This window comes from Pan paniscus, chromosome 6, assembly GCF_029289425.2.
Source record: "Pan paniscus chromosome 6, NHGRI_mPanPan1-v2.0_pri, whole genome shotgun sequence".
Lineage (NCBI taxonomy): Eukaryota > Metazoa > Chordata > Mammalia > Primates > Hominidae > Pan > Pan paniscus.
Genome location: NC_073255.2, coordinates 93,772,475 through 93,794,953, shown reverse-complemented (window position 1 = coordinate 93,794,953; position 22,479 = coordinate 93,772,475). Strand labels below are relative to the sequence as shown.

Here is a 22,479-nt window from a genome sequence, read left to right as displayed (position 1 = left end):
GCTTCACGGAGCATGTGTTCTCACAAGTAAAGTGGTAACTCTGCAGCCCACAGGTCTTTGAAGCATATTACAAAAATCTTAAATGGGATCCTTTAATCTCACATTGCATTCAAGACTATCTTCCTCTACACATCTAGAGAAACAATCATATATTCCCACATATGCTATAAAAATCTCAGGCCTAAAAGCAAGACATGGAAATTATTATTTTTAGCAAAAGTAGCAGAAAATTGTGAAAGAAAATATCAGTTACATGCCAGTCAGGTGCGGGCAGTGTTCATGTTTCAAAAGGTAACACTGGCATGACTGACTCAATGTTGGACCCAGATAAATTAAAAAGTGATACATAAAAATACATATAATAGGCCAGATGCAGTGGCTCAAGTCTGTAATACCAGCACTTTGGGAGTCCGAGGCAGGCGGATCACAAGCTCAGGAGTTCAAGACCAGCCTGGCCAATAATGGTAAAGCCCCGTCTCTACTAAAAATGCAAAAATCAACGGGGCATGTTGGTGGGTGCCCGTATTCCCAGCTACTCGGGAGGTTTAAAGAATTGCTTAAAGCCGGGAGGTGGAGATTGCAGTGAGCTGAGATCACGCCACTGCCCTCCAGCCTGGGCGACAGAGCAAGACTCCTTCTCAAAACAACAACAACAACAACAACAACAAAAAACATAAAATAACTCAAACTTAATTAAATATAACCCTAATGGTGAATGAATATTTGTCAACAATAACAAAGATATATTACTCAGAACAGAGATAAGAGTCCAACAAGAATCCAAGAGTCTTACTTTTTAATCACAAAACGAATCCTTTCCTTTGCAAGTAATATCCTCTCAAGGCCAGGAACTCCGTAAGTAGATAGCCTTCTTAAAAAACATTCCTGGCGGGGCGAGGTGGTTCATGCCTGTAATCCCAGCACTTTGGGAGGCTGAAGCGGGAGGATCACCTGAGGTCAGGAGTTCGAGACCCGCCTGGCCAACATGGTGAAACCCCAACTCCACTAAAAATACAAAAGTTAGGCAGGCGTGGTGGTGTGTGCCTGTAATCCCAGCTACTCAGGAGGCTGAGCTAGGAGAATTGCTTGAACCTGGTAGGCACATGTTCAGTGAGCCGAGATCACACCACTGCACTCCACCATGGGCAACAAGAGCGAAACTCTAGCTCAAAAAAAAAAAAAAGAAGAGAAATATCCCATTGCTTTAAGGCAATGTAGACACAGCCAGACTTTCTACAAAAATCTGAACCACATTATAAAGCCAAAAAAAATCACCGTCTAATTTTATTTAATACATTTAGTACTACACAGAAGAGGCAATATTTTCAAAACATAAACATTAGTGTAACCTAATTGGACTTTTACAAATAATTTTTTAAATAACAGAAGAAGATTCTCGTGAACTGCAACATTTCAGCGAGCATTTATTTACTCAAGATTAAAATAATACAACAGCTATAAAGAGTCAAGAGCTGACCAGGTGTGGTGGCTCACGCCTGTAACCCCAGCACTTTGAGAGGCCGAGGCAGGTTGATCACCTGAGGTCAGGAGTTCGAGAGCAGCCTGGCCAACATGGTGAAACCCCGTATCTAACTAAAAATACAAAAATCAGCCGGGCGAGGTGGCACTCGCCTGTAGTTCCAGCTACTAGGGAGGCTGAGTCGAGAGGATCGCTTGAACCTGAGAGGTGGAGGCTGCAGTGAGCTAAGACGGTGCCACTGCACTCCAGCCTGGGTGACAGAGCAAGACTCTCTCTCAAAGAAAAAAAAAAAGTCAAGAGCATGGGAAGTATTAAAATCAAACATAATCAACGGTCTCCCATCAGAACAGCTCCATTTTTTTGCTATCATTATGTGTTAATGTCTATTTGCTAAACATTGATATCTGTACTAAAGTTTCAAGTGTACCATATAACACATTAGTGCTGACTTAGGTTTAATATCCTTTGCTGTACATTAAACTTCAGTATCATACCTATATATCACAACAAAACTATCTTTCTCTAAGGTAATTACCATTAATATTGCTTTAAAATTATGAAATGTGAAGATTGTTTTTGTAATTTCACAACAGCTGAACGTTGTCTTTAAACAAAATAATCTAATAAATCACCATCATAACAAAAGCCCCACAACATTAATGTTTCACCTTATAAAAAGCATTGACATTTATAAAATTGTCAATTTATAAAACTGTAATAGCAAATTATTTTTACTCAGAATAGTACTAAATTAACAATATAATAAAAACATAGTACCCTAAAACTTAAATAATTAAAAAAAAAATCATTACCATTATTCATGAAATTAAAAAATCTTCCAAAAAATAAAAAAAAAAACATGGGCCAGGTGTGGTGGCTCATGCCTGTAATCCCACTTTGGGAGGCAGGTGGATCACCTGAGGTCAGGAGTTCAAGGCCAACCTGGCCTACATGGCAAAACTCTGTCTCTACCAAAAATACAAAAATTAGCTGGTATTAGCCGGGCGTGGTGATGCACACCTGTAATCCCAGCTACTTGGGAGGCTGAGGCAGCAGAATTTCTTGAACCAGGGAGGCAGAGGTTGTAGTGAGCCGAGATAGTGCCACTGCACTCCAGCCTGGGTGACAGAGTGAGATTCTGTCTCAATCAATCAATCAACCAACCAATAAATCGTAAGAAGGAAGCATTTACCATGTATTTATATGCCCGGTATTATGTGAAACACTTTACTATCTTATCACATCTTCGGGATAGATATTCAGTTCTCATGAACACAAAAGAGGATACTAAGGCTCAGAAAGGAGAAGAGACGTGGCCAGGCTGTGTCCCCAGAGCCTATGATCTCACCACTAGGTTACAGTGCTTCCAAATAGCACGTTATGAGGTTTTTGCTTTAAAATGAACCAATAAAAAAGGCAAAAAAAGGCATAAGCTATTAAAAAGTAGGAGCAACACTGAAAGAACCTTAAGCACATAACTAAAAATATTATGGAAAAGTTATTAATTCATTAGCAAATTTACTCTAATTCTAGACTTTCATTGAGGGGTATGTTATATTACTCATGATGAAGAAAAAATGTTCGCTTCGAGTATATTAACATAAACACCAGCCGGACGTGGTGGTTCACGCCTGTAATCCCAGCACTTTGGGAGGCTGAGGCGGACGGATCACGAAGTCAGGAGATCGAGACCATTCTGGCTAACATGGTGAAACCCCGTCTCTACTAAAAATACAAAAACATTAGCCGGGTGTGGTGGCACATGCTTGTAATTCCAGCTACTCGGGAGGCTGAGGCAGGAGAATCACTTGAACCTGGGAGGCGGAGGTTGCGGTGAGCCAAGATCGTGCCGTTGCACTCCAGCCTGGGCAACAAGAGTGAAACTCCATTTCAAAAAAAAAAAAAAAAAAAGCATAAACACCATTAATACGGTTTATCATGTTTAAATGTTCACTTAAAGCACTTCAGTTAAAATTCTGCATATCACACAATTCTATAGCTTGCTAGTAGATTGCAAAGTAAACAGTCATTCAAATAAAAATGGCAAAACACATGATGTTTTTTGCCAGTTGTTGCTATTTTTAGGTGAGCATTTGCTATATACCATCAAAGAGATGACAACAACAAATTGCTAATTTCTTTCATCATTATATAAAGGTGGCTTTAGGATAGAATAGTATAAGGGCAAGGAAGAATTTGAAATCTAACGTCAACTAGGTAGGTAATGCGTCAAGATAAAAGTAGAGACAATAGGGGCATCTTGATGAATATCGAATTTTTTTTTTTTAGACAGAATTTTGCTCTTTTTGCCCAGACTAGAGTGCAATGGTGTGATCTTGGCTCACCACAACCGCCACCTCCCAGGTTCAAGCAATTCTCCTCCCTTGGCCTCCTGAGTAGCTGGGACTACAGGCATACGCCACCACGCCCAGATAATTTTGTGTTTTTAGTAGAGAAAGGGTTTCTCCATGTTGGTCAGGCTGGTCTCGAACTCCCATCTCAGGTGATCCACGTGCCTCAGCCTCCCACAGTGCTGGGATTACAGGCGTGAGCCACTGTGCCTGGCCAAATTAACAAATTTAACAAAGCAGATTGAGAGAAACAATTAGTTTAAAAAAATAAAAAATGGCCTGGCGAGTTGGCTCATGCCTATAATCCCAGCACTTTGGGAGGCCGAGGTGGGTGGATCACAAGGTACAGAGTTCAAGACCAGCCTGGCCAAGATCGTGAAACCTTGTCTCATCTAAAAATACAAAATTAGTGGGTCGTGGTGGTGGGCACCTGTAATCCCACCTGCTTGGTAGGCTGAGGCAGAGAATTGCTTGAACCTGGCAGACGGAGGTTGCAGTGAGCTGAGATCGCACCACTGCACTCCAGCCTCGGTGACAGAGTGAGACTCCATCTCAAAAAACAATATATATATATACGTATATATGATATACGTATATATATAATGTGTGTATATATACGTATATATATACACGTGTATATATATACACGTATATATACGTATATACACGTGTATATATGTATATATGTGTGTGTATATATACATATGTGTGTATATATGTATGTGTGTGTGTATATATACGTATATATGTGTGTATATATATACGTATATATGTGTGTGTGTATATATATGTATATATATGTGTGTATATATATATGTATATATTCAATTAAATCCCTAAGATCCAGGGATTTGCAATAAATATGTAAATAAATCCCAAATATCTATGCTGAACGTTTAAAAGAAATGCTAATTGATAATTAGAGAAATACAACTTTTCCTTAGCTTTCTAGCAATCTAGAAACAAAGAATGTTTCTAATATTTAGACAGACACTACAAAGTACCTTACAAGGAGAGACATGTAAGGATGGCATGACTCACCAGCAGCCCTGGGCTTGTCCACAGTACCCCCATGATGAACAGTAACTCCATTGTGTAAATGCTCATGAACAAACTATCACAGGACTTTTCCAGTTTAGACACACCATATTTTCTTTCAGACAATTCTTCAACTTGTTTACGTAGATCAGCAATACAATTATTCCATTTCTCTGAAAATTGACCAAAAGTTGATTCTCAATACATCCCTATGTCAGAGCAGCAATAACATATAATGACTTATTTTCTATATTTTACATCCTAACAAACCATATCATTTTACTGCTTTCGAAAAAAATTTTCCCCTTTTTGGTGGTTCTTAGAATTACTTTAAAGGAAGACTATAACAGAAGTTTTAAAGTTTAGTACCTCTTTTTAGCCTTTTAATTCTGAAAAGCAGGAGGGCAGAGAAGATCAACCAAATTAAACACAACAGCAGGGAGGCCACAATGAGGAGGTCTCCAGGGGTCTTTTAGCATACTTCCTAAAACATGTCTCAGCTGTGTGGAAATAAGATTTTACAGTGGTGGTGGTGCGGGCCTGTAATCCTAGCATTTCAGGAGCAGAGGCAGGGCAGATCGCTTTGAGCTAAGGGCAACACGGTAGAAACCCCCCTCCCCTCCCCCACCCCCCAGTCCCACCCCCATCTCTACCAAAAATACAAAACTTAGCCAGGCGTGGTGGCAGGCGCCCGTAGTCCCAGCTACTTGGGAAGCTGAGGCAGGAGAATTGCTTGAACCCAGGAGGCGGATGTTACAGTGGGCCGAGACCACGCCACTGCCAGCCTGGATGACAGAGCAATACTCCGTCTCAAAAAACAAAAACACAAGGTTAAGAGGGACCCCAGACCTTACATATACAAGTTTAACAGGGACCCCAAAGCAAAAAATCCCAACCCTTTTTCTCCCAATCATTGAAACACCAGGAGGGTGTAACAGTTTTGTAGCCTAGCTGTAGTAGGCTGATGCCCCCAAGATGCCCATATCCTAATCCCGGGAACCAGTGAACATGACCTTATATGGCAAAAGGGGCTTTGCAAGTATAATGAAGTTAAGGGTCTTTGGCCAGCTTGTCCCGGCAGGGTTTATGTACTCACCTGGATCCTTGTAAGAGCACAGCAGGTGATGGAGAGCGGTGGGAGGTGTAGTGATGAAAGCAGGAAACTCGAGTCATTCCAGAAGGGCAGCACAAGCTAAGGAGTACAGGCCGCCTCCAGGGCGAGGAAACAGATTCTCCCGCAGAGCCTGGGAAGGCACTGACCCTGCTCCCACCTTGACTCAGTGGGACTGATTTTAGAATTCTGGCCTTCAGAAATGTAAGGGAATACCTCTGTGCTGTTTTAAGCCACTAAGTGTGTGGTAATTTATTGCAGCAGCAACGTGAAGCCTCAAAACCCACCTGAAGGGGCCAGGCGCAGTGGCTCACACCTGCAATCCCAGCACTTTGGGAAGCCGAGGTGGGCAGATCACTTCAGGTCAGGAGTTCCAGACCAGCCTGGCCAACATGGTGAAACCCCGTCTCCACAAAAAATACAAAAATCAGCCAGGTGTGGTGGCACATGCCTGTAATCTCAGCTACTCAGGAGGCTGACACATGGGAATCACTTGAACCCGGAGGGGGCCGCGGGGGGAGGGGGGAGGGGTGATGGAGGTTGCAGTGAGCTGAGATTGCGCCACTGCCCTCCAGCCTGGGTGACAGAGTGAGATTCCGTCTCAAAAAAAAAAAAAAACCCCACCTGAAGAAGGTTTCCAGTTCTGCCAGCAGTCCCCCACCCAACCCCCAGAAGCAGACATTCCTTTGCTGTGGGCCATGAACAGGCAGAAGGAAGCGCCTCCTCATGGCAGAGGCCTACCCAGAAGAAACCCAAGGGAAGGCACTGCCGGGCCAGCCCCTCTGCCAAAGCCATTTTCTTTTTTCTTTTCTTTCTTTTTTTTTTTTTTGAGACACAGTTTCACTCTGTCTCCCAGACTGGAGTGCAGTGGCACAATCTCGGCTCACTTCAACCTCTGCCTCCCCAGTTCAAACGATTATCCTGCCTCAACCTCCTGAGTAGTTGGGATTACATGAGCGTAGCACACCTAGCTAATTTTTGTATTTTTAGCAGAGACAGGGTTTTGCCATGTTGCCCAGGCTAGACTCGAACTCTTGGCCTCAAGTGATCCAGCTGTCTCAGCCTCCCAAAGTGCTGGGATTACAGGAGTGAGCCACCGCACCCAGCACTCGTCAAGGTCTTTGATGGCAGGTTTTTCCAGGTGATCAGTTCTTGTCTGGTCTGGCTCTGTCCCACTCTCCCTCTCACCAAGTTGGAACCCCTAGCTAGTTTTCAGAGGGGAAGAATGTGTACCCCAATCCCAACTTGGTATGGTTCAGATCTCCATTTAACTCATGAAGCCTGGCTGCTCCCCAGGTCCTGGAGAAAAAAAGGTCTCGCTGCAGGTATGATACAGGACGGGCCTATCCCCAGGACCCGCCTGTCCCCAGGACCCTGTAAGAGGGAAGCCCAAATTCCCACCAGGTTGGGAGGGCTGGGGAAGGGAAAGTGTTATGGTAGCCCCAAGACTAAAAAGAGGCAGCAGAGGGAGCAGGACAGTGCTCCCAGGTAACTCATGCCGCTGCCTGAGTGAGGTGAGGGAAGAGTGCACCCACTGACGTCAGCGGGCAGAGAGGCGCGCTTCCAGGGCGGCTTTTCCCCTCGCTTCTTGCCATTTTACTCTGATCCCCTCCAGGTAAGCCTGCCCACTTTGGGCCCAGGGTTGCCGCTGGGGCCTGTACCCAAAAGCAGCCCCCCATGGCCATGGCCCCAGGAGTGGGGCAGAGCAGGGAGGAGTCCTGGACAGAGGAGACGCAGGGGCAGGAAGGAATGGGCCTCAAACTCCAGGAGGGGGCCCTTCTCATGGGTCCTGCTTTCTGGCCTCTCCTCTCTTACCCCTGGGCTGATCACCCTGGGAAGAACTAAGCCAAGGTTTCTCACCCTCAGGTCCGAAGGGTTCAATTACCAGGCCCTTAGGGAGGTGCGAGCCTCCTGGAACGATGCAAGGTGCCTGGCCTAATTTTTATATTTTTAGTAGAGATGGGGTTTCACCATATTGGCCAGGCTGGTCTCGAGTTCCTGACTTCAAGTGATCGGAATGCCTCGGGCACACAAAATGTTGGAATTACAGGCGTGAGCCAACGCGCCCGGCCAGCCCTATTTATTTAAGCCTATACATTTTGCACTTGTTAAAAGTATTTGAACATACAATTACCATGTTTTCTTTAAGCGGTCCCTCCCTGTTGCACACTTGGATAGTTTATTTTTTTAGACAAGGTTTACCTCAGTCTCGCAGGATGGAGTGCTGTGATGGGATCATAGCTCACTGCAGCCTTGAACCTTGGGGTTCAAGTATCTGGGAAGCTGAGGAGGGACTACAGAGATGAGGTCGCGCCATGTTGCCCAGGCCGCTCTTTAACTCCTGGCCTGAAGGGATCCTTCTGCCTCGGCGGAGCCCGAACATAGTTTTCTAGTTTTGACCCACAGAAACACTGTGCTGGGTCGGAGTTTGTCAACTACCCTTCTCCAGCCAGCAACACACAGAACATGGCGGGGAAGTCACGGTCACCAGGCTCCAAACCGAGAAGAAAACAGCCCAGCTCCAGGCACTGTAGCGTCACTGTGACGTCGCCGAAGGCCGGCGCTATTACGTCTCCGAAGGCCCGCGCCTGTGACGTCAGCGGAGGCGCGCCCCTGTGACGTCGCAGAGGCCCGCCCCTTCTGTAGAACCAATCGGAACTCGAGGCGCGGCGGCTGGGTATTCCAGGAGAGCGCATGCGCAGACGCGTGGCCACAGACTGCCGGTCAGTGTCAGCAGGCGGCGGGTTAGTGTCCGCAGGCTCCGACCCGGCCGCCGACACCAATAAGCTACAAGGACGAGCTAAATTACCACTGCCTGTACTACTGCTACCTGCGCGACTTCCCAGCCTGCGGCGTAGGGCGCAGCAAGGGCCTGACGCTGAGCGAGTAGGCGCTGCGCACCAAGCGGCTGTGGCCTGGAGGGCACGGTCGGGCAGAAGCTCCTCAGTGGCCACCACAAGCCCGCTAGCTCCGGCTACAGCCCTTGCCGCACACTCGCGTCACCTGAGCCTGTGTAGGTGCGCCCCCCCAACTCCTCCCCCAGCCAGGTCCCGGGGACACCGGCAGCGTCCCCCACCGCCCGGCGCCGCTCATTCTGGGCAGGATCGGCCCCGTCTGAGGCTACACCGTATTAGGGAGCTGCACCCCTCGGCTTGACCTCTCATGGCCTTTGCAACAACATCAAAGCCTTTGGAACTTTGTAGGGGGTACGAGGGGCTAGGAAACCAAGAAAACATCTCTTTAAAAATATAAGCGATCGGGCCGGGCACGGTGGCTCACGCCTTTAATCCCAGCACTTTGGGAGGCCGAGACAGGTGGATCACGAGGTCGGAAATTCAAGACCATCCTGGCCAGCATGGTGAATGCCGTCTATACTAAAAATTAAAAAATTAGCCGGGCGTGGTGGCGGGCACATGTAATACCAGCTATTCGGGAGGCTGAGGCAGAGGCAGAGAATTGCTTGAACCTGGGAGGCGGCGGCTGCAGTGAGCCGAGATCGCGCCACTGCACTCCAGGCTGGGCGACAGACCGAGACTCCATCTAAAATATATATATATATATATACATATATATATATATATGTATATATATATGTATATTTGGAGCCCGGGAGGTTGAGGTTACCGTGAGCTGAGATTACGCCACTGCACTTCAGCCTGGGTGACAGAGGGAGACCATGTCTCTAAAAAAAATTACATGCGAGTGAGAGCTTTTCTTCCAGTGCTCATGCTCAGACTGAAGAAAGTAATTGGGCCGGCCTGGTAACTCACGCCCTTAATCCCAGCACTTTGGGAGGCCGAGGTGGGCAGATCCCTTGAGCTCAGGCGTTCCAGACTAGCTTGAGCAACATGGTGAAATTCGGTCTCTACAAAAATACAAAAAATTAGCTGGGCGTCGTGGTGGGCGCCTGTAGTCCCAGCTACTCAGGAGGCTGAGGCAGGAGAATGGTGTGAACCCGGGAGGCAGAGCTTGCAGTGAGCCGAGATCGCGCCATTGCACTCCAGCCTGGGCGACAGAGTGAGACTCCATCTCAAAAAAAAGAAAATGGAAACTTTTGCCAGTGATTCCCTTCCTTCAAACTAATGATAAGGAAATGACGCTGTTCTGTTTTCTTTTCTTTTTGCATGTTTTTTTTTCTTTTTTGAGAGAGGGTCTTGCTCTGTTGCCCAGGCTGGAGTGAGGTGGCGCAATCATGGCTCACTGCAGCCTCGACCTCCCAGACTCAAGCAATCCTTTCCCCAGCCTCCCAAGTAGCTGAGACTACAGGTGTTTACTACCACAGTTGGCTACTTTTTGTATTTTTTGTAGAGACAGAGTTTCACCATGTTGCCCAGGGTGGTCTCAAACTCCTGGGCTCAGCTATCCTCTACCCTCGGCCTCCCAAAGTGCTGGGATTACAGGCGTGAGCCACTGTACCTGGCTGATGCTGTTCTTTTCAAATGCATATTTACTTTTTTTTTTTTTGAGATGGAGTCTCACTCTGTCTCCCCAGCTGGAGTGCAGTGGTGCAATCTTGGCTCACTGCAGCCTGGTCTTGAACTCCTGACCTCAGATGATCCACATGCCTTGGCATCCCAAAGTGCTGGGATTACAGGTGTGATCCACCACACGTGACGATTTTGCTCATTTTAGATACTAGAACTTGTTAATTAAAAAAAATATATATTTTTTGAGCTGGAGTGCAGTGGCATGATCTCGGCTCACTGCCACCTCCGCCTCCTGGGTTCAAGTGATTCTCCTGCCTCAGCCTCTCGAGTAGCTGGGACTACAGGCGCATGCCACCATGCCCAGCTAATTTTTGTATTTTTAGTAGAGACAGGGTTTCGCCATGTTGGCCAGGATGGTCTTGATCTGTTGACCTCATGATCCACCTGCCTCGGCCTCCCAAAATGCATGAGCCACTGCGCCCAGCCAAAAAAAAATTTTTTTTGAGGCAAAATCTCACTCTGTCATGCAGGCTGGAGTACAGTGGCACAGTCACAGCTCACTGCAGCCTTGACTTCCTTGACTCAGGTGATTCTCCCACCATAGTCTCCAAGTATCTGGGACTACAGGTACACGCCACCACACCTGGCTAATTTTTGTTTGTTTGTTTGTTTTTTGAGATAGAGTCTCACTCTGTTGCCCAGGCTGGAGTGCAGTGGCGTGATCTCGGCTCACTGCAAGCTCTGCCTCCTGGGTTCATGCCATTCTCCTGCCTCCACCTCCTGAGTAGCTGGGACTACAGGTGCCTGTCACCACGTCTGGCTAAATTTTTTGTATTTTTAATAGAGACGGGGTTTCACCGTATTAGCCAGGATGTTCTTGATCTCCTGACCTCGTGATCTGCCCGCCTCAGCCTCCCAAAGTCCCGGGATTACAGGCATGAGCCACCGCGTCCAGCCCACACCCAGCTAATTTTTTTTTTTTTTTTGTATTTTGTAGAGAAGGTGTTTTGCCATATTGCCCAGGCTGGTCTCAAACTCCTGGGCTTCAAGCGATCTTCCAGCCTCAGCCTCCTGAAGTGCTAGGATTACAGGCATGAGTCACTGCTCCCAGCCTTTTTAATTCAATTTAAATTATAAATGTGATCGCTATAGAAAATATGTGTATTATTTATCTGCTGCTATGTAACAAATTACTTCAGACCTAGTGGCTTAAAATAAATACTTAGGGCCAGGCACAGTGGCTCATGCCTGTAATCCCAATACTTTGGGAGGCCAAGGTGGGCAGATGGCTTGAGTCCAGCAGTTTAAGATCAGCCTGGGCAACATAGTGAGACTCCATCCCTACAGAAAATGCAAACATTAGCCAGGCGTGGTGGTGCACACCTGTGGTCCCAGCTACTCAGGAGGCTGATGGGGGAGAATAACTTGAGCCTGGGAGGAAGAGGTTACAGTGAGCCAAGATCACACCACCGCACTCCAGCCTGGGTGACAGAGTGAGACTCTGTCTCAAAAATAAATAAATGAATAAATAAATAAATAAATAAATAAATAAATAAAATACTTACTTAGGATCTCCATTTCTGTGGGTCAGGAATTCAGGAGTGGCATAGCTGGGTCATTTGGGCTCAGGGTGTCTCATGACATTGCACTCAAGCTGTCCACTGAGACTGCAGTCACCTAAAGCCTGTTTCCAAGATGGCTCCCTCATGTGACTGCTGACAGGAGGCCTCAGTTCCTGTTACATGAGCCTCTCTACAGGCTGCTTAGGTGTCATGGTGTGACAGCTGGCTTTCCCAAGTGAGTAATCAAAGAGTGAGCAAGGAGGAAGCCACAGTACCTTTTATGATGTAGTTTGCAAAGTTGCAAGCCATCACTTTTGCTTTTTCCTATCTGTCAAAAGGGAATCACGTAACCCAGCTCACATTCAAGGGGATAGAGACTGGGCTCTGCCTTTGAAGAGGGTATCAGAGAATTTGGGCACATATTTTCAATGACCATACTATGTTTAATTATTGCAAGTACGGTCACTGTAGAAAAATTGGAAAATAGGGACAAGCAAAAAAAAAAAGTCACTTGTAATTCCATGAATCAATGGATAACATTACTAGTTGGGTGTATATAATTCCAATATTCAAAATATATATTTTCTCAAAATATAAACACACTATATGTACTGTGGTGTAATCTGCTCTTTCACTTAATGTATTGACTATATTATAAAAAATACCTTTCATTTTCATGTCAAATATTCTTTCCTTTTTTTTTTTTTTTTGAGACGGAGCTTCGTTCTTGTCACCCAGGCTAGAGTGCAATGGTGCGATCTCTGCTCACTGCAACCTCTGCCTCACGGGTTGAAGCGATTCTGCTGCCTCAGCCTCCCTAGTAGCTGGGATTACAAGCATGAGCCACCACGTCGAGCTAATTTTTTTTTTTTTTTGAGACGGAGTCACTCTGTCACCCAGGCTGGAGTGCAGTGGTGCAATCTCGGCTCACTGCAAGCTCTGCCTCCTGGGTTCATGCCATTCTCCTGCCTCAGCCTCCCCAGTAACTGGGACTACAGGTGCCCGCCACTACACCTGGCTAATTTTTTGTATTTTTTAGTAGAGACAGGGTTTCACCGTGTTAGCCAGGATGGTCTTGATCTCCTGACCTCATGATCCACCTGCCTCGGCCTCCCAAAGTGCTGGGATTACAGGTGTGAGCCACCAAGCCCGGCCGAGCTAATTTTTTTTGTATTTTTAGTAGAGACAGGGTTTCACCATGTTACTAGGCTAGTCTCAGACTCTTGACCTCAAGTGATCACCCACCTTGGCCTCCCGAAGTGCTGGGATTACAGGCGTGAGCCAACGCTCCCGGCCTAAATGTTTTTTCTTTATTTATTTGAAGAAGTTCTTTATATGTGAAGCTCATTAACCTTTTACCTGCCACGTGGAGTGTGTCATTTGTCTTCTTGTTTTTGATTTTAAAAAACTATTCATTCCTAGATGGGTATTACCCTTATTAAACAACGAATAGAATATGTGATATCCAATGATACATTTAAAACAAGACAACCAATATCTTGATGTACATAAAGACAAACTTCAGAAGACAAATATTAAATGTTTTAACATACATTTGAATAAACTTTACTTACAAATTATTTAACTGGAAAAGGAATTTGTGTTCAAAAAATGTTTTCACTGATGGAAAAATAAATCTAACAAAACCAATATGTGAAAACATTGATTTACAAAGCCAAAATATATTATATCTTAGTTTCATTTCCTATATACCCTCAATGAGGTCCCCTCTTTTTTAACGGAGACGGAGGTCTCACTATGTTGTCCAGGATGGTCTTGAACTCCTGGCCTCAAGTGATCCTCCTGCCTCGGCCTCCCAAAGGACTGGGATAACAGGGCTGAGCCACTGTTCCTGGCTGAGGTTCTCATTAAAAGAAAATAGGCTAGGCGCGGTGGCTCACACCTGTAATCCCAGCACTTTGGGAGGCCGAGGCGGGCGGATCACGAGGTCAAGAGATCGAGACCGTCTTGGCCAACGTGGTGAAACCCCGTCTCTACTAAAAATACAAAAAGTAGCCGGGCGTGGTGGCAGGCATCTGTAGTTCCAGCTACTCGGGAGGCTGAGGCAGGAGAATGGCGTGAACCCGGGAGGCAGAGCTTGCAGTGAGCCGAGATCGTGCCACCGCACTCCAGCCTGGATGACAGAATGAGACTTCATCTCAAAAATAAAAAAAAAGAAAATAAAGGCCAGGAGCGGTGGCTTATACCTGTAATCCCAGCTCTTTGGGAGTCTGAGGCGGGTGGATCACCTGAGTTCAGGAGTTTGAGACCAGCCTGACCAACATGGTGAAACCCCATCTCTACTAAAAATACAAGAAATTAGCTGGGCCTGGTGGCAGGCACCTGTAATCCCAGCTACTCAGGAGGCTGAGGCAGGAGAATCGCTTGAACCTGAAAGGCAGAGGTTGCAGTGAGCTGAGATTGTGCCACTGCACTCCAGCCTGGGTGAGAGAGCAAGACTCTGTCTCAAAATAAATACACGCCCATGCCAGGCCGGGCTTGGTGGCTTACTCCTGTAATCCCAGCACTTTGGGAGGCCAAGGTGGGTGGACCTCTTGACCCCTGGAGTTTGACACCAGCCTGAGCAACATAGTGAGACCCTTGTCTCTACAAAAAATAAAAAGTTAGCTGGGCATGGTGGCTGGTACCTGTGGTCCCAGCTACTTGGGAGGCTGAGGTGGGAGGATTGCTTGAGCCTGGGAGGTCAAGGCTGCAGTGAGCTGTGATTGCACCACTGCACTCCAGCCTGGACAACAGAGTAACACCTTATCTCAAAAATACAAACATGAGGCCAGGCACGATGGCTAATGCCTGTAATCCCAGGACTTTGGGAGGCTGAGGCAGGCAGATCACCTGAGGTCAGGAGTTTGAAACCAACCTGGCCAACATTGTAAACCCCGTCTCTACTAAAAATACTAAAAATAATTAGCCAGGTGTGGTGGCACATGCCTATAGTTCCAGCCACTCAGGAGGTTGAGGCAGGAGAATCACTTGAACCCCGGAAGTGGAGGTTGCAGTGAGCCAATATTTGTGCCATTGCATTCCAGCCTGGGCAACAGAGCAAGATTCTGTCTCAAAAAAAAAATACATGGATGCATATATACATATACATACATACTACATGCGTACATACATACCAACACCAGGTTCAATGCCTGTCCTGAGTGCCCACCAGACCCTGCCCCCAGCAATCAGCTTGGCTACCATCCACCAACACCCCCCAAGCATGTTCTGACCTCTTAGGAGCAGGGGTGGGCCGTTTCTCCCAGAATCCCCAAATCATATCAGGCCTCTCCCCGCAGTTCTCTTGGAGGGAGGGAATTAACCAAATCATCCGTCCCAGGGTTCCTGCCACCTTCATTCCCCAGCCCCCTCCCCAGATTCTTAAGCCTTTCCAGGCCCTGCAGGTCTCAGTCTCCCACAAGCAGTGATCAAAACCCCACTGTGTCAAGCTCAGGAGCCCTAGAGCTCCCAGATGGTTAAGAAGGGGGATCCCCAGATGGTTCACCCCAGGACAGTGAGCACGTACCTGGCTCGGCCAACCCTGGAAATTGTGGTCCCTGGAGACAGCGCATGGGGAATCTGTCTTCCTGGTGGAGATGGGGAGCACCATCCTGGGGGCCAGGGGCCAATGGGGACAGGGATGCCTTCTGCAGTGGCGCCCGCGGTGGGCCCCGACCGCCTGGAGGGGCAAGGCTGGGGCAGGGTGGCCCTGGACTTGGCTGACAGGTGTCATTTCCTGCTTCCCTTCACAGGTCAGACAAGGGCAGCATGTCTGAAGACTGCGGGCCAGGTGAGAAGGAATAGGGCCCACTGTGTGTGTCATGGTCCGGGAGGGCAACCACCAGCCCTACCCGGCAGCCTTGGCGGGGAGCTCAACTCAGCCCATGAGCCTGGAGTGCTAACGAGCCTCCTCTGCCCACCTGCATCTCCCAGGCCTCACAGCGCTGAGGTGCAAGGCATGCTGGGAGCTTACTGGGGTCGGGGACATGGAGAGCTGGGTGCTGGCCATCACCACTGCCTCCTGTTGATGCCTAGACCCAGGCCCCAGGATCTTGGACCAGCAGCCTCCCCTCTAGGGGGTCTTAGTCACTGGGTCTGTAAATTGGAGCCTCTAAGCCTGGCCTGAGGGCCCCCCTGACCTCCAGTTCTGGTCTGGGCAGGAGCCAGGGGACTGACATGACTTGTCCTAGGTAGGGCCTCAATAACAAGTTACAGACACCAGAATGTTCTGGAAAGACTCACTCTGCCCAGTCAGGCTTGTGCCAGACTTGACCAGATCCTTCCTTTCCTCCTTGCAGGAACCTCTGGGGAGCTGGGTGGGCTGAGGCCGATCAAAATTGAACCAGAGGTTCTGGACATCATTCAGGTCACTGTCCCAGGTAAGGGACGGGCGTCTGACCACCCCCTGCAGAAATCAGGGCCGTATCGTTAGCCTCCCGAGGGTCTGCCCTGGTGAAGAAGAGGCCTCCAGGCCACTGTTTCTCTCCGTGGATTCTGAGAAACATCAGGGTATTATGAATGCTTTTTCTGGCCACATCTGTCCCCTGCGTTGAGAATCAGTGTTCTCAGCTCTGACCTTCCAGAAGGTCCTCTCAAACTTCACCTCCCTGGCTTGGCTTCCCTGGGATTTGTGAGGCTGGTGAAAAGAAAAAGGCATGAGCGTGAGAGGCTCTGAGTTGGACCCTACCCCCTGCCAAGCCTCATTTTCCACATCTTCAGAGGAGAGGGTAGATTTGGGCACTGGATCCTCAGTATGGGGTGACTGTCAGAAGCCAAGAGGGTGCCGGGCACAGTGGCTCATGCTTGTAATCCTGGCATTTTGGGTGGCTGACATGAGAGGATTGCTTGAGGCTAGGAGTTCAAGACCAGCCTGGGCAACATAACAAGACCCCCATCTCTACTAAAAATACAAAAAGTTAACCAGATGTGGTGGTGTGTGCCTGTCAGTGTAGCTTCTCAGGAGGCTGAGGCAGGAGGATCACTTGAGACCAAGAGTTGGAGGCTGCAGTGAGCTGTGATCATACCACTGCACTCCAGCCTGGGCAACAGAGTGAGACCCTATCTCAAAAAAAAAAAAAATGACTGGGTGCAGTGGCTCACGTCTGTAATCCCAGCACTTTGGGAGGCCGAGGCGGGCAGATCACCAGAGGTCAGGAGTTTGAGACCAGCCTGGCCAACATGGTGAAACCCCATCTCCACTAAAAACACAAAAATTAGCCAGGCATGGTGGCTCACACCTGTAGTCCCAGCTACTCGGGAGGCTGAGGAAGGAGAATCGCTTGAACCCAGGAGGCAGAGGTTACAGTGAGCCGACATGGCGCCGCTGCACTCCAGCCTGGACGACAGTGTGAGACTCCATCTCGAACCAAAAAAAAAAGAGAGAAAGAAAAAGACCCTTGCCTGTGGGGAGACTGGGCTGGGTGGTCCCTGAAGGACTGTGACAGGAGTATGACAGGCAGAAGACACCCGTGTCATTTGGAGTTTTGTCTTCAGACGCCTTGCCAACCTCTGAGGAAATGACAGACTCAATGACTGGGCACCTGCCATCGGAGGATTCTGGTTATGGGATGGAGACGCTGACAGGTAAGAAATGGACCTGGGCTGGTGGTGCTTGGGACTCATCTCCCCAGGGAGCAAACGGAAAGGGGTGGGCCAGGCAGGCCCCAGACTTTTCTTGATTTTGACCGCCTCTAGTAGAGGAAACCCAATATATGCCTGACCCCAATCCAAGGCTGGGTTCCTTTTGGAAACCTCAAGTAGGCTCTATTTATTTATTTAGAGACTTTGGAGCAATCTCAGCTCATTGCAACCTCCGCCTCCCGAGTTCAAGCAATTTTCCTGCCTCAGCCTCCTGAGTACCTGGGATTACAGGCACATGCCACCATGCCTGGCTAATTTTGTATTTTTAGTAGAGACAGGCTTTCGCCATGTTGGTCAGGCTGGTCTCGAACTCCTGACCTCAGGTGATCCACCCTCATCAGCCTCCCAAAGTGCTGGGATTGCAGGCGTGAGCCACCACACCTGACCATAGGCCCCATTTCTAACAAGGCCCAGCATGCTTCCCAGGAGCCACCTGTTGGGATTAATTTGTCCGTTTATCCAACAGCTATTTATTGAGCATCTATTGTGTACCAGGTCCTGTGTAAGGGGCTGGAGACAAAGCAGTGAACCAAGCAGAAGTCCCCACCTCCTGGGGTGCACATCCGCCTGTGAAGAGATAGATGGATAGTAAGCAAATAAGTAAAATAGGCAGGCTAAGGTGGCTCATGCCTGTAATCCCAACACTTTGGGAAGCCAAAGCGAGGGGATTACTTGAGGCTGGGAGTTCAAGATCAGCCTGGGCAACATAGAGAGACCCATCTCTTAAATGTTTTGAGATGGAGCCTTACTCTGTTTCCCAGGCTGGAGTGCAGTGGCGCGATCTCAGCTCACTGCAACCTCCGCCTCCTGGGTTCAAGCACTTCTCCTGCCTCAACCTCCTGAGTAGCTGGGATTACAGGTGCCCGCCACCATGCCTGGCTAACTGTTTTGCATTTTTAGTAGAGGCGGGGTTTCACCATGATGGCCAGGCAGGTCTCGAACTCCTGACCTCAAATGATCCTCCTGCCTCGGCCTCCCAAAGAGCTGGGATTACAGGCGTGAGCCAACGCACCCTGACTCAACAAATATTTATTGAGCACCTACTGTGTACTAGGTCCTGTGCAAGGGGCTGGGGAAAAAGCAGTGGACCAAACAGATGTCCCCACCTCCTAGGGTACACATCCTCATGTGGAGAGATAAACAGTAAGCAAATAAGTAATATAAGTAGGGCAAGGTGGCTCACGCCTGGCTCACCTCCCAGGAAGGCCCTCAAAAGGGCTCTGGCAGCTTTGCCCCCTACACAGGCATGAGACACAGGGGTTGAGATTCCTGGCCCTGTGGCACCGGGTGGCCTTACAGCAGCCATGTCTCTGCAGCCAAGGCCATTGGCATCTCGGAGCCCATCAAGGTGCCGTACTCCAAGTTTCTGATGCACCCGGAGGAGCTGTTTGTGGTGGGGCTGCCTGAAGGCATCTCTCTCCACAGGCCCAGCTGCTTCGGGATCGCCAAGCTCTGGAAGATTCTGGAGGCCAGCAACAGCATCCAGTTTGTCATCAAGAGGTAAGGCCTGACCAGGTCCATGGGAGACAGCACCGGGCCTGCTCAGCACCCAGGGGCAGGAGCAGCACCAAATTGCCATCAAGCGATTTTTGTGCCTCAGCCACCCGAATAGCTGGGACCACAGGTGTGTGCCACCATGCCCAGCTAATTTTTTGATTGATTGATTGATTGATTGGTTGATTGGTTGGTTGATTGATTTTATTTTTTTAGAGATAGGGTCTGGCCATATCACCCAGACTGTTCTCAAACTCCTGGACTCAAGCCATCTCCTGCCTGGGCCTCCCAAAGTGATTACAGGCGTGAGCCACTGTGCCTGGCCACTATTTCTTTCTTTTTTTTTTCTTTAGACAGAGTCTCACTCTGTCTCCCAGGCTGGAGTGCAGTGGTGCAGTCTTGGCTCACTGCAACCACAGCCTCCTGGGTTCAAGCGATTCTCCTGACTCAGCCTCTTGAGTAGCTGAGACTACAGGTGCCTGCCACCATGCCCGGTTAATTTTTGTATTTTTAGCAGAGACGGGGTTTCACCATGTTGGCCAGGCTGGTCTTGAACTCCTGACCTCAGGTGATCCGGCCACCTCAGCCTCCCAAAGTACTGGGATTACAGGCATGAGCCACAGCGCCCGGCCTTTGTTTCGTTTTTGAGATCAGGTCTCCCTCTGTTTCCCAGGCTGGAGTGCAGTGGTACAATCATAGCTCACTGCAGCCTCCACCTTCCAGGCCCAAGTGATCCTCCTGCCTCAGCCTCCTGAGTAGCCGGGACTACAGGCATATGCCACCACACCTAATTTTTTTTTTTTGTAGAGTCGGGGTCGCTCTATGTTGCTCAGGCTGGTCTCCAACTCCTGGATTCCTCCCACCTCAGTCTCCCAAAGTGCTGGGATTACAGGCATAAGCCACCCACCAGGTGGAGAACCAGTCTTTAAATAACAGAGTGTGGGAGTAGGGGGCGCCCAGGGCGAAGGTAATTAGACAGCAGAAGAGTCCATCCGGCAAAGAAGCTGCTGTTAAGTCCTGGGGCCACCCAGCTACGCTGGGTAATTATAAGGAAAGCAAGTCTCGAGTCTCGTCTGGACGGGATGAACAGCCTAACCTAGAACAACCCTGACCTCCACGAGGAGGACCTGGTCTCCCGCAGGCCACAACTCCCCTGCAGTTCCCGCCTGCTGCCTGCAGAGGGAGCCAGAGGCTGAGGCTGCACCAGCCCTGCTCCGGCCCCGGGAGGTCACGGTCGGCAGAGTGCGCATTAGCATTCCAGAGCCAAATCCAGCTTCCGGCTCTGTCTCGTCTCTGCTCATCTAGGCAGGAGGGACAGCAGCCTTCAGACGGCGAGAAGGGAGGCGGGAGTGGATCCAGGAGGGCGGTGGAAACCGGAGACACAGTATCGGTACAGGAAGTGCAGAAGCTGTCAACCTTGCCCAAGAGAAGCAAGGCAGAGACCAAGCACGGTGGCTCACGCCTGTAATCCCAGCGCTTTGGGAGGCCCAGGTGGGAAGATCCCTTTAGCCCAGTTCAAGACAAGCCTGGGCAACATAGTGAGACTGCCCCCCACCTCCCATGTCTCTACAAAAAATTTAAAAATTAGCCGGGGATGGTGGTGCATATCACCCATATACCCAGCTACTGGGGAGGCTGAGGCAGGAGGATTGCCTGAGCCCAGAAGATGGAGGCTGCAATGAGTTATGATCATGCCACTGCACTCCAGCCTGGCCAAAAAGCCAGATCCTGTCTTAAATTTTAAAAACAGAGAGAGGAGCAAGGTGGTGCCCCACAAGATGAATTGTCAGGGAAACTTCCATTAACCAGGTAACCTTGACTCCCTCCTGGCTCCACTGCCCTGTGGGGACAGCAGGGACAGGACATTCCTGCCTGACATGCCCAGGGGATAGGGATCAATTACTCCAAACTCAGGGTGGGAGGAAGCTGCTGGGGACAAGGAGGGAGAGCTGGAGCCTGCCCTGCAGCCACTATGGATGTCTGCAGTAATCTCCATCCAGAGGCCGGGCATGGTGGCCTACGCCTGTAATCCCAGCACTTGGGGAGGCTGAGGCGGGCGGATCACGAGGTCAAGAGATTGAGACCATCCTGGCCAACAGTGTGAAACCCCATCTCTACTAAAAGTACAAAAAATTAGCCAGGCATGGTGGCGTGTGTCTGTAGTCCCAGCTACTCGGGAGACTGAGGCAGGAGAATTGCTTGAACCTGGGAGGTGGAGGTTGCAGTAAGCCAAGCTCGTGACACTGCAGGGGGCCTGGAGACAGAGCAAGACTCTGTTTCAAAAACAAAAATAGGCCAGGCGCAGTGGCTTACGCCTGTAATCCCAGCACTTTGGGAGGCGGAGGTGGGAAGATCACGAGGTCAGGAGGTCGAGACCATCCTGGCTAGCACGATGAAACCCCGTCTCTACTAAAAATACAAAAAAATTAGCGGGGCGTGGTGGCGGGCGCCTGTAGTCCCAGCTACTAGGGAGGCTGAGGCAGGAGAATGGCATGAACCCAGGAGGCGGAGCTTGCAGTGAGCTGAGATCGCGCCACTGCACTCCAGCCTGGGTGACAGAGCGAGACTCCATCTCAAAAAAAAAATAAAAATAAATAAATAAATAAATAATAAATAAAAAAATTAAAATCCCCATCCAGGCGCTGGCAGGCTCTAGCCTACAGGGGGCTGGGCCCGGGTCTCCCGGTGCTTGCCTCTGTGGGTCCCAGTTCCTAATCTCGTAGGGCTTGAGATGGAATTCCTCAGTTTCCTCACTCACAGAGGCTGCCCACATCCCGCCCCTGCCTGCGCCCTGGCCCCCACGGACTCATAACTTGGGGCGAACTTCCTGCATCAGCCAGAGCTGGCCAGCCAGAAATGAGTTCTTTTCCTCCTCTTAATTTTCTTCTAGTTGCTTAAGTTTCCTCGCAAAGTCTAAGGGGGTCACCCTGGGTCAGGCAGAACAAGATGCTGAGAGATAGGACCAGGTGGGCTGATCTGGGGCTGGTTTGTACCAGCACAGCAGATACGATTGTGAGATGGGGAAATGTCTGAACTGACTCATCAACAGTGGTGGCCCCAGTCTGCAGATCCTCCCCTGCGACCCCCCTGGGAGCCCCCCAACCCCACCCCACCCATGGAAAACAGTAATCTTAACAAATGACATTTGCAAAGGCCTTGTTTCCAAATAAGGCCATATTCTGAGAAACTGGGACTTAGGACTTCAATACATGAATTTTTAGGAATAAAATTCAACCCATCCCACTAAATATATGGAGTAAAAATTTGAGAGCACCCTACACACAATACACATTCCAAAGGCAATTTCCATCTTCATTCTAGAAGTTTGTCCTTCGAGACCTTTTTCTATTCATTGATTTGTTTATTTATTTGA

At 48.9% G+C, this 22,479-nt stretch overlaps 1 protein-coding gene and 1 non-coding gene across 3 annotated transcripts in view; one reads left to right on the top strand and one right to left on the bottom strand.

The window, feature by feature from the left end:
- LOC100995460 (uncharacterized) overlaps positions 1-8,548 on the bottom strand; it is a 102,760-nt gene extending 94,212 nt beyond the window's left edge. Inside the window, exons 1-3 of the transcript XR_010112621.1 lie at positions 5,966-8,548; positions 4,873-5,042; positions 794-3,363 (exon numbers count right to left, since the gene is read on the bottom strand). This is a non-coding gene — a transcript (uncharacterized LOC100995460). The remainder of the gene's footprint in view (positions 1-793; positions 3,364-4,872; positions 5,043-5,965) is intronic.
- An 80-nt stretch (positions 8,549-8,628) lies between these two features.
- The window catches only part of LOC103784512 (general transcription factor II-I repeat domain-containing protein 1-like), a 34,988-nt gene continuing 21,137 nt past the window's right edge, over positions 8,629-22,479 (top strand). The window contains exons 1-5 of one of the 2 annotated variants that reach the window (XM_055114565.1): positions 8,629-8,997; positions 15,725-15,762; positions 16,271-16,351; positions 17,466-17,555; positions 19,038-19,112. In XM_055114565.1, coding sequence (XP_054970540.1) covers positions 8,675-8,997; positions 15,725-15,762; positions 16,271-16,351; positions 17,466-17,555; positions 19,038-19,112 — 607 coding nt within the window. In that variant the 5' untranslated portion in view covers positions 8,629-8,674. Of the gene's footprint in view, positions 8,998-15,724; positions 15,763-16,270; positions 16,352-17,465; positions 17,556-18,928; positions 19,113-22,479 lie in introns of both variants that reach the window. The other variant, XM_055114564.1, reaches the window with a different exon arrangement.